Source organism: Salvelinus alpinus, chromosome 21 (genome assembly GCF_045679555.1).
Source record: "Salvelinus alpinus chromosome 21, SLU_Salpinus.1, whole genome shotgun sequence".
Classification (NCBI taxonomy): domain Eukaryota; kingdom Metazoa; phylum Chordata; class Actinopteri; order Salmoniformes; family Salmonidae; genus Salvelinus; species Salvelinus alpinus.
In genome coordinates this window covers 21544113-21557819 of record NC_092106.1, presented here as the reverse complement: position 1 = coordinate 21557819, position 13707 = coordinate 21544113, and the positions used below count along the sequence as shown (strand labels likewise).

Sequence of the window (13707 nt, the reverse complement as noted above, 5' to 3'; positions counted from 1 at the left end):
AAGTTCCACAGACATGTGACTAACAGAAATGGAATAATGTGTCCCTGAACAAAGGGGGGGGGGGGGTCAAAAGTAACAGTCAGTATCTGGTGTGGCCACCAGCTGCATTAAGTATTGAAGTGCATCTCCTCATGGACTGCACCAGATTTGCCAGATCTTGCTGTTTTAAAAAATAATATATTTCACCTTTATTTAACCAGGAAGGCCAGTTAAGAACAAGTTCTCATTTACAACTTCGACCTGGCCAAGATAAAGCAAAGCAGTGCGACCAAAAACAACACAGTTACACATGGGATAAAGAAATGTACAGTCAATAACACAATAGAAAAATATATGTACAGTGTGTGCAAATGTAGTAAGATTAGGGAGGTAAGGCAATAAATAGGCCATAGTGGTGAAATAATTACAATTTAGCATTAACACTGGAGTGAGAGATGTGCAAGTAGAAATACTGGAGTGCAAAAGAGCTAAAAAACAAAAATAACAATATGGGGATGAGGTAGTTGGGTGTGCTATTTACAGATGAGCTGTGTACAGTGATTGGTAAGCTGCTCTGGCAGCTGATGCTTAAGGTTAGAGAGGGAGATAAGGCTTCAGTGATTTTTTTGTTGTTGTTGCAATTCGTTCCAGTCATTGGCAGCAGAGAACTGGAAGGAAAGAAGGCCAAATTAGGTGTTGGCTTTGGGGATGACCAGTGAAATATACCTGCTGGAGCGTGTGCTATGGGTGGGTGTTGCTATGGTGACCAGTGAGCTAAGGCGGGGCTTTACCTAGCAAAGACCTATAGATGACCTGGAGCCAGTGGGTTTGGCAACGAATATGAAGCGAGGGCCAGCCAACGAGAGCATACAGGTCGCAGTGGTGGGTAGTATATGTGGCTTTGGTGACAAAACGGATGGCACTGTGATAGACTGCATCCAATTTGCTGAGTAGAGTGTTGGAGGCTATTTTGTAAATGACATCGCCGAAGTCCAGGATCGGTAGGATAGTCAGTTTTACGAGGGTATGTTTGGCAGCATGAGTGAAGGATGCTTTGTTGCGAAATAGGAAGCCAATTCTAGATTTAATTTTGGATTGGAGATGCTTAATGTGAGTCGAAGGAGAGTTTACAGTCTAACCAGACACATAGAATATGTGGACAACTACAAATACCTAAGTCAGAACCGTCCAGAGTAGTGATGCTGGACGGGCGGGTAGGTGTGGGCAGCGATCGGTTGAAGAGCATGCATTTAGTTTTACTTGCATTTAAGAGTAGTTGGAGGCCATGGAAGGAGAGTTGTATTGCATTGAAGCTCGTCTGGACGTTAGTTAACAGTGTCCAAAGAAGGGCCAGAAGTATACAGAATGGTGTCGTCTACGTAGAGGTGGATGAGAGAATCATCAGCAGCAAGAGCGACATCATTGATGTATACAGAGAAGAGAGTCGGCCCGAGAACTGAACCCTGTGGCACCCCCATATAGACTGCCAGAGGTCCGGACAACAGGCCCTCCGATTTGACACACTGAACTCTATCTGAGAAGTAGTTGGTGAACCAGGCGAGGCAGTCATTTGAGAAACCAAGGCTGTTGAGTCTGCTGATAAGAATGTGGTGATTGACAGAGTCGAAAGCCTTGGCCAGGTCGATGAATACAGCTGCACAGTATTGTCTCTTATCGATGGCGGTTATGATATTGTTTAGGACCTTGAGCGTGGCTGAGGTGCACCCATGACCAGCTCGGAAACCAGATTGCATAGCGGAGAAGTTACGGTGGGATTCGAAATGGTCGGTGATCTGTTTGTTAACTTGGCTTTCGAAGACCTTAGAAAGGCAGGGTAGGATAGATATAGGTCTGTAGCAGTTTGGGTCTAGAGTGTCTCCCCCTTTGAAGAGGGGGATGACCGCAGCAGCTTTCCAATCTTTGGGGATCTCAGACGATACGAGAGGTTGAACAGGCTAGTAATAGGGGTTGCAACAATTTCAGCGGATACTTTTAGAAAGAGAGGGTCCAGATTGTCTAGCCCTGCTGATTTGTAGGGGTCCAGATTTTGCAGCTCTTTCAGAACATTAGCAATTTAGGTGAAGGAGAAATGGGGGAGGCTTGGGAAAGTTGCTGTGGGGGGTGCAGGGCTGTTGACCAGGGTAGGGGTAGCCAGGTGGAAAGCATGGCCAGCAGTAGAGAGATGCTTATTGAAATTCTCAATTATCGTGGATTTATCGGTGGTGACAGTGTTTCCTAACCTCAGTGTAGTGGGCAGCTGGGAGGAGGTCTTCTTATTCTCCATGGACTTTACAGTGTACCAGAACTTTTGGAGTTTGTGCTACAGGAGGCAAATTTCTGCTTGAAAAAGCTAGCCTTTGCTTTCCTAACTGCCTGTGTATATTGGTTCCTAACTTCCCAGAAAAGTTGCATATCGCGGGAGCTGTTCGATGCTAATGCAGTACGCCACAGGATGTTTTTGTGCTGGTCAAGGCCAGTCAGGTCTGCAGTGAACCAAGGGCTATATCTATTCCTGGTTAAATTTTTTGGGGAATGGAGCATGCTTATTTAAGATGGTGAGGAAAGCACTTTTAAAGAATAACCAGGCATCCTCTACTGACGGAATGAGGTCAAAATCCTTCCAGGATACCCGGGCCAGGTATCCTTCGACAATAAATGCGAATCCGACCATCACCCCTGGTGAGACAAAATCGCGACTCATCAGTGAAGAGCACTTTTTGCCAGTTCTGTCTGATCCAGAAACGGTGGGTTTGTGCCCATAGGCGACGTTGTTGCTGATGATGTCTGGTGAGGACCTGCCTTACAACAGGCCTACAAGCCCTCAGTCCAGCCTCTCTCAGCCTATTGCGGACAGTCTGAGCACTGATTCTGCGTTCCTAGTGTAACTCGGACAGTTGTTGTTGCCATCCTGTACCTGTCCCGCAGGTGTGATGCATTGTCCTGTGCAGGTGTTGTTACACGTAGCCACTGCGAGGATGATCAGCTGTCCGTCCTGTAGCGCTGTCTTATGCATCTCACAGTACAGACATTGCAATTTATTGCCCTGGCCACATCTGCAGTCCTCATGCGTCCTTGCACCATGCCTAAGGCACGTTCACGCAGATGAGCAGGAACCCTGGGCAGTAGAAAGGCCTCTAGTGTCCTAAGTTTTCATAACTGTGACCTTAATTGCCTACCGTCTGTAAGCGTCTTAACGACCGTTCCACAGGTGCATGTTCATTAAATGTTTATGGTTCATTGAACAAGCATGGGAAACATTTACATTTTACATTTAAGTCATTTAGCAGACGCTCTTATCCAGAGCGACTTACAAATTGGAAAGTTCATACATATTCATCCTGGTCCCCCCGTGGGGAATGAACCCACAACCCTGGCGTTGCAAGCGCCATGCTCTACCAACTGAGCCACACGGGACCACAGTGTTTAAACCTTTTACAATGAAGATCTGTGAAGTTATTTGGATTTTTACGAATTATCTTTGAAAGACAGGGTCCAGAAAAAGGGGCATTTTCTTTTTTTGCTGAGTTTAGTTTACCAAGCTACCAATTTCTTCACACGGGAAGAAGTTAAGGTGCAATAAAGCCACCCTTAAGAAAAATATAGTTTACGTAATTAAAGTTACTTTAGCAAATAAATTATGAACTACTTTTTCAAAGTTAACACAACTTTAATCTAAACTACTTTGTAGAAACATTGTAAATCTGATATGACGTAGACTACAAATTGCAAGAACCGATCACTTTGGGGTCATATGGAAACAATGTGTAATTTAGCTTATTAAACACGTTTCAAGTGTGAATGGCCGTGCTGCTGCTCCAGTTTCAACTGTTTTGCCTGCGGCTATGGAACCCTGACCTGTTCACCGGACGTGCTACCTGTCCCAGACCTGCTGTTTTCAACCCTCTAGAGACAGCAGGAGCGTTAGAGGTGCTGACCTGTTGCACCCTCGACAACTACTGTGATTATTATTATTATTTGACCATGCTGGTCATTTATGAACATTTGAACATCTTGGCCATGTTCTGTTATAATTTTCACCCGGCACAGCCAGAAGAGGACTGGCCACCCCTCATAGCCTGGTTCCTCTCTAGGTTACTTCCTAGGTTTTGGCCTTTCTAGGGAGTTTTTCCTAGCCACCGTGCTTCTACACCTGCATTGCTTGCTGTTTGGGGTTTTAGGCTGGGTTCTGTACAGCACTTTGAGATATCAGCTGATCTAAGAAGGGCTATATAAATACATTTGATTTGATTTGAATGAGGCAGGTCTGATGCCAAAAAAGACAGGAAATGATTGCCTACTTCACCCATCTTTTATTTTTTCAAATAAAAGTGGTGTGCAGTTCCAGGAGTTAGCTACACCACTACATGGCAAAAAAAGTAACAAACTACTGAAAACATTACAAAGATTTGAATTTAGTTCAACTACCACCAAGCTACTGCAAAATATAGTAAAATTACTAGTTGAACTACATAGATAGTTCACTACTCCCCAACACTGTATATATGTGACGCTGGACTGAATGATGTGGACAGAAATCTCTGTAGAACAACATTTACATTTACATTTTAGTCATTTAGCAGACGCTCTTATCCAGAGCGACTTACAGTAGAGTGCATACATTTTATTACATTTTTACATACTGAGACAAGGATATCCCTACCGGCCAAGAGCAGACGCTCTTATCCAGAGCGACTTACAGTAGAGTGCATACATTTTATTACATTTTTTTAATTTATTTTTTTACATACTGAGACAAGGATATCCCTACCGGCCAAACCCTCCCTACCGGCCAAACCCTCCCTAACCCGGACGACGCTATGCCAATTGTGCGTCGCCCCACGGATCTGTGTACAATAAACGGTCAGTGCCTTGTTTTGAAGAGCTATACGGGCTCTTGCCAAATATACTTTACATTTTGCATTTATTTTTTTGTTAAGTTTTGGTTCCATAAACTGAAATAAGAGATCCCCGAAATATGCACAAAAAGCTTACTTCTCTCCAATTTTGTGTGCACATTTGTTTACATTCCTGTTAGTTGGCATTTCTCCTTTTGCCAAAATATGCCACACCTGTCAGGTGGATGGATTATCAAGAAGTGGATTAAACCGCATGATCATTACAAAGGTGCACCTTGTGCTGGCAATAAAAGACAACTCTAAAATGTGCAGTTTTGTATCACAGTACTGCCACAGATGTCTCAAGTTTTGATGGAGTGTGCAATTGGCATGCTGACTGCAGGAATGTCCCCCAGAGCTATTGCCAGAGGATTGGATGTTAATTTCGCCTCCAACATCGTTTTGGAGAATTTGGCAGTACGTCCAACTGGCTTCACAACCACAGACCACGTGTAACCACGCCAGCCCAGGACCTTCACATCCAGCTTCTTCACCTGCTGGATCGTCTGAGACCAGCCGGACAGCTGATGAAACAGGAGTATTTTTGTCTGTAATAAAGCCCTTTTGTGGGGAAAAACTCATTCTGATTGGCTGGACCTGGCTCCAGCCAAGGCCAGGCCCACCCATGGCTGTGCCCCTGCCCAGTCATGTGAAATCCATAGATTAGGGCCAAATAAATTTATTTCAATTGACTGATTTCCTTATTAACTGTAACTCAGTAAAATCATTGAAATTGTTGCATGTTGTGTTTTATATTTTTATTCTGTATAGTAAAAAAAAAAATACATATTACTGTAAAAAGTAAAATATACCTTAACATATAATAAATTATAAAGCAATTGCTTGACTCGAAGATGACATCTCTGATTTTAACAATTTGATTTGATGTGCCTTATTAAAGCTCTTTAAAAGCCTTTTGTTTGTTGAACGCAACTTCATGATCTGTTGAACAAATAAAGACCATTAGTTAAGGAAGGAAAACATTGTTTAACTGTTTTGAATTATTGTCCAATTGCGTAAAGATAAAACATTTAATGGATCTATGCCGCCCTCTAGAGCTGTTTTGTGTAAACTAAAGAGATTATTGATGCTGGTGCATATGCAAGACGAATATACCACCTCCAGAAAAGAAGCAACAAAACATACTGTATTTTGCAAGATGTGGAGTTAAAACCCTGCCTAATTGTAATTTTCCATTGGCTACTACTGGTAAGACACCCGACACTATGTATCCACGAGACAGGAAGTGTCGATGAGCAAAGAAATAGAAAAAGTGGCAAAGCAACATGGGCCTGTAGTAAATATCAAAGGACTGAAAACCCAGCGTTCTATCACCGGAATATGACGCCAATGGCTATAATGTTGCATTGTAGCCTACAAGATTTTGTATAATGAACAATGTTGCCACAAATTAGAAAATAAATGCGTGTTTGGGCTACATTGTGTCCAATGATATCTGCCTCCAGGGGGAGTCGACTCTCAAGGACTTTATTTCCCAAATTCCAATGAGAACCTGGAGCTAAATCAGAGATCCGACTAAAAACCTAAATAATTTCCCACTCACTTCCGTAGGTCTGGTTTATTTGGTGTGAACGAATACGGTGAGTTTTTTGGAAAGATTCAGATTAATTTATGTAAAACCTCAAATCTTGAAACCAAACTAAAAGTCAAAGCTTTTCTTTATTGACTGAAAGGTTACGCTGCGTGACGAAAAAACTCCATCCTGTCCCGTTCCAAGGTATGTAGCTCCAGTGACATCCCAGCATGGACTCCGTTTGTTAGCAGCTTTTATTTTTCCTTTGTAGACAACTTCGGTTTTTATTAAGCCATTTTGGGAGATCATGTTTCAATGTGTCCACATGTTTTGGTTCTTGAAGAGGCTATTGTTGCTTCTTATCATGTGAATTATGATTAAGCATGATTACAATTATAAAGAGCAACAATACTTTTTTACAATCTATTAACGGTTCAATATGAATTAGCTATATTATTGTAAACAGTTTACAGTCATTAATTTTCTTTGTGAACAGAACAATAGGATTAAAATAGATTAGTGGATAATCTCCAGAACAGACGAGTTACTGGCTACTGACTCATAGGCTAATCAAATCAAAGTGTATTTGTCACGTGCGCCGGTGTAGACACTTTACAGTGAAATGCTTACTTACAGGCTCTAACAAATAGTGCAAAAAAGGTATTAGGTGAACAATAGGTAAGTAAAAAGACAGTGAAAAATAACAGTAGCGAGGCTATAAAAGTAGCGAGGCTACATACAAGACACCGGTTAGTCAGGCTGATTGAGGTAGTATGTACATGTAGATATGGTTAAAGTGGCTATGCATATATGATGAACAGAGAGTAGCATTAGCGTAAAATTGTAATCAGTCAATTGTAATCGTGTAGTGGTGCGTCATCCCACACGTTGCATAGGCTACTCTTGCTCATAATTGTCATGTTAACAAAACCCAGTGCTTAATTTGAGCCGAATCCTGCCGGAACATGATCCGGAACCTCTCAGTTTTGGACTGTTTCGTTCCAGGAACCTATTTGCCACGATCCGGTAATCTCGCGGCATGAAACATCATTTTCACTGTTTGCAATGTTTAAATTCGAATAAAAGCGATCAGAGTTAATTCGTGTTGCCGCCTCTGTAATTATCATAGCACCCTAATGTGAAAACGTAGGTTTTCAGCCCGCGAATTTATTTGGGTTGGGCCATCCCGGGTTTATGATTTGCTCAACATTGTAGCCTAGAGACCAACTCTTTGCAGTTGCTGTGGTGCGAGAGAGGCTACAGGCACTCTGATAGACATGAGCCTGCAACTACCATCTCTCCAGAGTTGTACTTCATCATTTATTTCCTTGTAGAATCATAGCTATGGGAAGGGTGCTTCATCATTTATTTCCTTGTAGAATCATAGCTATGGGAAGGGTGCTTCATCATTTATTTCCTTGTAGAATCATAGCTATGGGAAGGGTGCTTCATAATTTATTTCCTTGTAGAATCATAGCTATGGGAAGGGTGCTTCATCATTTATTTCCTTGTAGAAACATAGCTATGGGAAGGGTGCTTCATCATTTATTTCCTTATAGAAACATAGCTATGGGAAGGGTGCTTCATCATTTATTTCCTTATAGAATCATAGCTATGGGAAGGGTGCTTCATCATTTATTTCCTTGTAGAAACATAGCTATGGGAAGGGTGCTTCATCATTTATTTCCTTATAGAATCATAGCTATGGGAAGGGTGCTTCATCATTTATTTCCTTGTAGAATCATAGCTATGGGAAGGGTGCTTCATCATTTATTTCCTTATAGAATCATAGCTATGGGAAGGGTGCTTCATCATTTATTTCCTTGTAGAATCATAGCTATGGGAAGGGTACTTCATCATTTATTTCCTTATAGAATCATAGCTATGGGAAGGGTGCTTCATCATGTATTTCCTTATAGAATCATAGCTATGGGAAGGGTGCTTCATCATTTATTTCCTTATAGAATCATAGCTATGGGAAGGGTACTTCATCATTTATTTCCTTATAGAATCATAGCTATGGGAAGGGTGCTTCATCATGTATTTCCTTATAGAATCATAGCTATGGGAAGGGTGCTTCATCATTTATTTCCTTATAGAATCATAGCTATGGGAAGGGTACTTCATCATTTATTTCCTTATAGAATCATAGCTATGGGAAGGGTGCTTCATCATGTATTTCCTTATAGAATCATAGCTATGGGAAGGGTGCTTCATCATTTATTTCCTTATAGAATCATAGCTATGGGAAGGGTACTTCATCATTTATTTCCTTGTAGAATCATAGCTATGGGAAGGAAGGGCGCTGGTGGTGCTGCAGCACATCAGATAAATTGAAATACATTTGCCAACGTTATAGAATTACTGCCGTATGTTGAGAAATAAATTAAATCATTCAGAATACTACACCAGGAGTAGGCCTATAATTTAGCCAAGGGGATCAATAGCTTCTTTTTTTTATAGCCTAGCTGTGGATTGTGTGTAGTCCAATCACAAGGCATTGCCTACAGTCGGGAATGCGTGGCAAATCTGTCAGTGAACAGCATGCATTTGCTATATTTCAAATACTGAGCAAAAATATAAACGCAACATGTAAGGTGTTGGTCCCATGTTTCATGAGCTGAAATAAAAGATCCCAGACATTTTCGGTATGCACAAAAATATGATTTATCTCAAATGTTACATCCCTGTTAGTGAGCATTTCTCCTTTGCCACGATAATCCAGCCACCTGACATATGTGGCATATCAAGAATCGGATTAAACAGCATGATCATTACCCAGGTGCACCTTGTGCTGGGGACAATAAAAGGCCACTAAAATGTGCAGTTTTGTCATACAGCACAATGCCACAGAAGTCTCAAGTTTTGAGGGAGCGTGCAATTGTCCTGCTGACAGCAGGAATACCCACCAGAGCTGTTGCCAGAGAATTGAATGTTAACTTCTCTACCATAATGTCGTTACAGAGAATTTGGCAGTACATCCAACTGGCCTCACAACCGCAGACCACGTATACACGGGGCTCCCGAGTGGCGCAGCGGTCTAAGGCACTGCATCTCAGTGCTAGAGGTGTCACTACAGACCCTGGTTCAATTCCAGGATTTATCACAACCGGCCGTAATTGGGAGTCCCATAGGGCGGCGCACAATTGGCCCAGTGTCTTCTGGGTTAGGGTTTGACCGGGATAGGCCATCATTGTAAATAAGAATTTGTTCTTAACTGATTTTCCTTGTTAAATAAAGGTCAAATAAAAATAACCACGCCAGCCCAGGACCTCCACATCCGGCTTCTTCACCTGTCTGAGACCAGCCACCCAGACAGCTGATGAAACGGAGGAGTATTTCTGTCTGTAATAAATCCTGTTTGTGGGGGAATACTAATTCTGATAGGTCCATCCACTTGGGAGCCAGGCCCAGCCTATGTCTACCCATGGCTGCGCCTCTGCCCAGTCATATAAAATCCATAGATTAGGGCCTAATGAATATATTTAAATTTACTAATTTCCTTATATGAACTGTAATTCAGTAAAATCTGTGAAATTGTTGCATTTATATTTCTGTTCAGTATAAAATTGTGGGATAGCACAGGTTGGAAAGCAAATGGCTCCTGCTGAAACAAAATTACTTATCTGTAGGCTAAGAAAATATTTGATCAACTTCTAAATAGGCCTAACAGCAAACAGCATTGTTTTTCCAAACTAAAACGAGAGAGAGAGGCTTTTGGCATGAGCGCATCGGCCATCGCCGGTGAGTGAGCTGCGCATTGATGGGTGAGTCAGTGAAACTGGAAAGCTTTTTTAGGACTATAATTCCCCCCTCATATTGTACAATATGTGTGTCACCTCCACACACCTAGGCCTAGTCTATTGATGGATTCAAGACAAGGTCATTTTTAAGGATCTTACATTCTCAGTTTGTCAGTGTCAAAGTAGCCTGAAATTTCAATCATTTGTGCGGTATTAAAAAAGATTCAACTAAAGTCTCCTGTCACATAAAATTGCATGAAATGTGTTTATATAAGGCCACATTTTTCCCGGACACTAGACTACAAAAAAATTAATCTACTGCTCTAGGCTAGACCACTATGCAAATGTGATGATATGCAGGCAATGCTTTATTATAAAGGTGATTTTCTGGTACTTCAGAGCTCCCGAAGTCACCCCGCTCTCACTTTCACTTTCTGTTCCGGCACCTCCCGATTGACAAATTAAGCACTGACAAAACCTAAGTCTCTCTCTCCCCCCTCCACTTATTCATTCTGTACCCTGTAGGTCCCTCTGATGACTGTTATCTTGGCCTAATGTCTGTCCGAGTGCCATCCATGAGTGTGCTGCCTCCTGTTCGAAGGGACCGTGTCATTGCCCAGCTTCCTCAGGTAAGCATCATACAGTACATGGTAGCAGTCAAACAGTCATTTGAATGTGTTACCCTATCTGGTCTTGCAAACCTAGTTCCTTTGCCCTCTAGGCTGCTTAGGCCACCAATCTCATAAAGCTGTGTTCATTATGTTCTAATCTAGTGTTATAGTAAGAAGGCTGCTGTGCAAACTGAAGAAGAGTTCAACTTCAAAGTGAAGACTGCCTGCCAGGAACAACGCACTGGCACAGTAGGGTGGGTAGGCCACAAAGCCTTTTCATGTTCAAGATATACAGATAGTTCCCTTATGGCATTATGGGGATGAGGGTGGTATGTTGTCTCATTGTGATATTTGATTGTCTCTCTGTCTGTGGCACCTCCGATTTTAAACCAGTAGGTTTAAAATCGCTAAGGTCATAGTGGTTGGTGACCTGGCCGTGGGAAAAACCTGTCTGATTAATAGGTAAGCAAAATGTGTATATTCCTGGTGCGTAGTACTTGATTGCAGTATCAGTCAACTGGGCCGTTTTGGTGAATTAATAACCAGATGGAATGCATACACCAAACTGGAATACTGTCGGTTGTGTTTTTTTTATAGGTTGTTTGCAAGTAGATTGTTATCGGATTTTTCTAATAATTTACGCTTTTTAGGTTTTGCAAGGATGCATTTGACAAGAACTACAAGGCGACCATTGGTGTTGACTTTGAGATGGAGCGGTTTGAAGTGTTGGGGGTGCCTTTCAGCTTACAGTTGTGAGTCTCACTCTACTGGTGTGTTCTACAGTATTAATCCCCAGAGCTAATCTGTGTCCCTTCACTCACCAATATCTCTCTCCTCTACAGATGGGACACTGCGGGGCAGGAGAGGTTCAAGTGTATTTGCCTCCACATACTACAGGGGAGCTCAGAGTAAGGAAATTTTCTCTTTGAACAGTTTTTGTTTCCATATAATTCATTACAACCTAAAACGTGTTGCCATGTTCTTAGAGACAGATTTGATGAGGTTTGAGTTTACTAATGAAGTTAATTCTGTTTTCCAGCGATTATTATTGTGTTTGATGTAAATGATGTGGCATCTTTGGGCCATGCAAGGTAAAATACATTAGATTCAACTGACATGAGTATGAATATACATTTCAGCTGCACGTGTGCTCTGTAAATTCCACTTAACATATTTGAATGTCGCTATGTTTATCCACAGGCAGTGGCTTGAAGATGCCTTGAAGGAGAATGATCCTACCAATGTCCAGCTTTTCCTGGTGGGCACAAAGAAAGACCTGAGTGTATGTGTTCACTCTTTTTATATACAATCTGCAGAAGCACAATTGATCCGTTTTCTCAACTTCCAGAAGTCGAAGTTCAGACTATATACTGGATACTAAAAATTCATGGAATACTGTATATTATTATTATAATAATAATAATATGTTTTGTATATCTATTGTTTTTCCCCTCTTCTCTCTGTTATTTTCTCAGTCTCCTGCTCAGTACTCTCAGATTGAACAGGATGCCATCAAACTGGCTGAGGAAATCAAAGCAGAGTATTGGGCCTTGTCATCATTGACTGGTTGGTGGGCTAATATATCAGATCAATGTTGAGACTGGTAGCAATAAGACAGGATGCAGCCTACTTGTTTGTAAGATGGTATTATAATTTGTGTTAACTAATTGTCTAAACATCTGAAGAAGAAATGTGACTTCATGTTTTTTTCCCCTCCTGTTCTTGTTGTAGGGGAAAATGTGAGGGAGTTTTTCTTCCGTGTTGCATCATTGGCATTTGAGGTCAATGTTCTGGCAGAGATAGAGAAGAGTGGATCAAGACACATTGGGGACGTTATCAGTGAGTGCACAGCTGTGCACTGTTAAAATATGGCACCATGCATTATGTAATCAGAATAACATCAGTTCTCTTGCCACGTTAACCCTAACTAGGTTACTTGTATGAGTAACATAAGAAACACATAAGAGCCTTTTTTCATGCGAGTTTCTTGTTTGTTTCAGAAATTAACAGTAATTCAAACAACCTGTATGCAACATCAAAGAAGAAACAGTCAAACTGTTGTCAATGAAGACAAACACATGACTACTACAGTAAAAAGGTACCAAAGCAAAAAGCATAATTTCCTCAGAAGAGAAACTGAGAACCCATGACCACTCCCAGAGACATGGAATTTGCAGTGAGGCAGGACAGAGACTTTTGCCTTCACAGACATTTGATTTTAATTTCTGCTGGCCCGGAAAGAACAGCTTCTTGGTTGGATGTGGATTCCTGTGGTGCTTGGCTTATTTTTGACTATCCAGAGTTTCGGATAGAATTTCCTCTGTGTCATTGTACTCATACTGTACAATTCCAGTTTTTGAGTCCTGACAGAAATTGTGATCGAGGTACTGCTTTAATAGCTATGGAGTATGGACAATCATGGATGTCTTCAAATACCCAATATGGATATTTTTAAGACACTCCACCATTAGGCCTATTAGAGTTTTTACAGCGCTGTTTTGTTTAGTGTTGTTTCCATGCGACATGTTTTTTGCACAATTTGTAACTATTGCATAGATTAAAACTCATGACTCCTTCCTGGGATGTTATATTATGCTAGCTAAGGAGTATGATTACATAGTCCTATTTTTAACAGCGCAACTGCATTCATACAGTATGAGAGATGTGTATTAGTCAGATGTACCTCCTCTACGCTAGATAGATACAATAATATAACTGAGAATTATTGATTTATAATGATGTGCGATATTTGAATGACTGATCTTATATTATCCCTCTAGTTGAATACCATAATCAGAGTGAAAAGTGCATACATATGTCTAGTTTTCCTTTTAAACAAAGATTATTTAAGTAATTTTTCTAATGTTTAATTGCAGGTGCAAGTTTTAGCTCTATAAAGATACTGTATATCAAAAATTACTAAACTTAGCTCAAAATATACATGT

General features: G+C 41.1%; 1 protein-coding gene across 1 annotated transcript; it reads left to right on the top strand.

Moving 5' to 3' along the window:
- Positions 1-6112: 6112 nt before the first annotated feature.
- rab34a (RAB34, member RAS oncogene family a) lies at positions 6113-13338 on the top strand. Its single transcript, XM_071357326.1, is given in 13 exon segments — positions 6113-6475; positions 6569-6612; positions 10677-10780; positions 10925-11016; positions 11159-11224; positions 11413-11514; positions 11605-11641; positions 11643-11670; positions 11802-11853; positions 11963-12044; positions 12238-12328; positions 12494-12601; positions 12763-13338. Coding segments are annotated over 11 exon segments (801 nt in total). The 5' UTR covers positions 6113-6475; positions 6569-6612; positions 10677-10705; the 3' UTR covers positions 12831-13338.
- Positions 13339-13707: the final 369 nt, after the last annotated feature.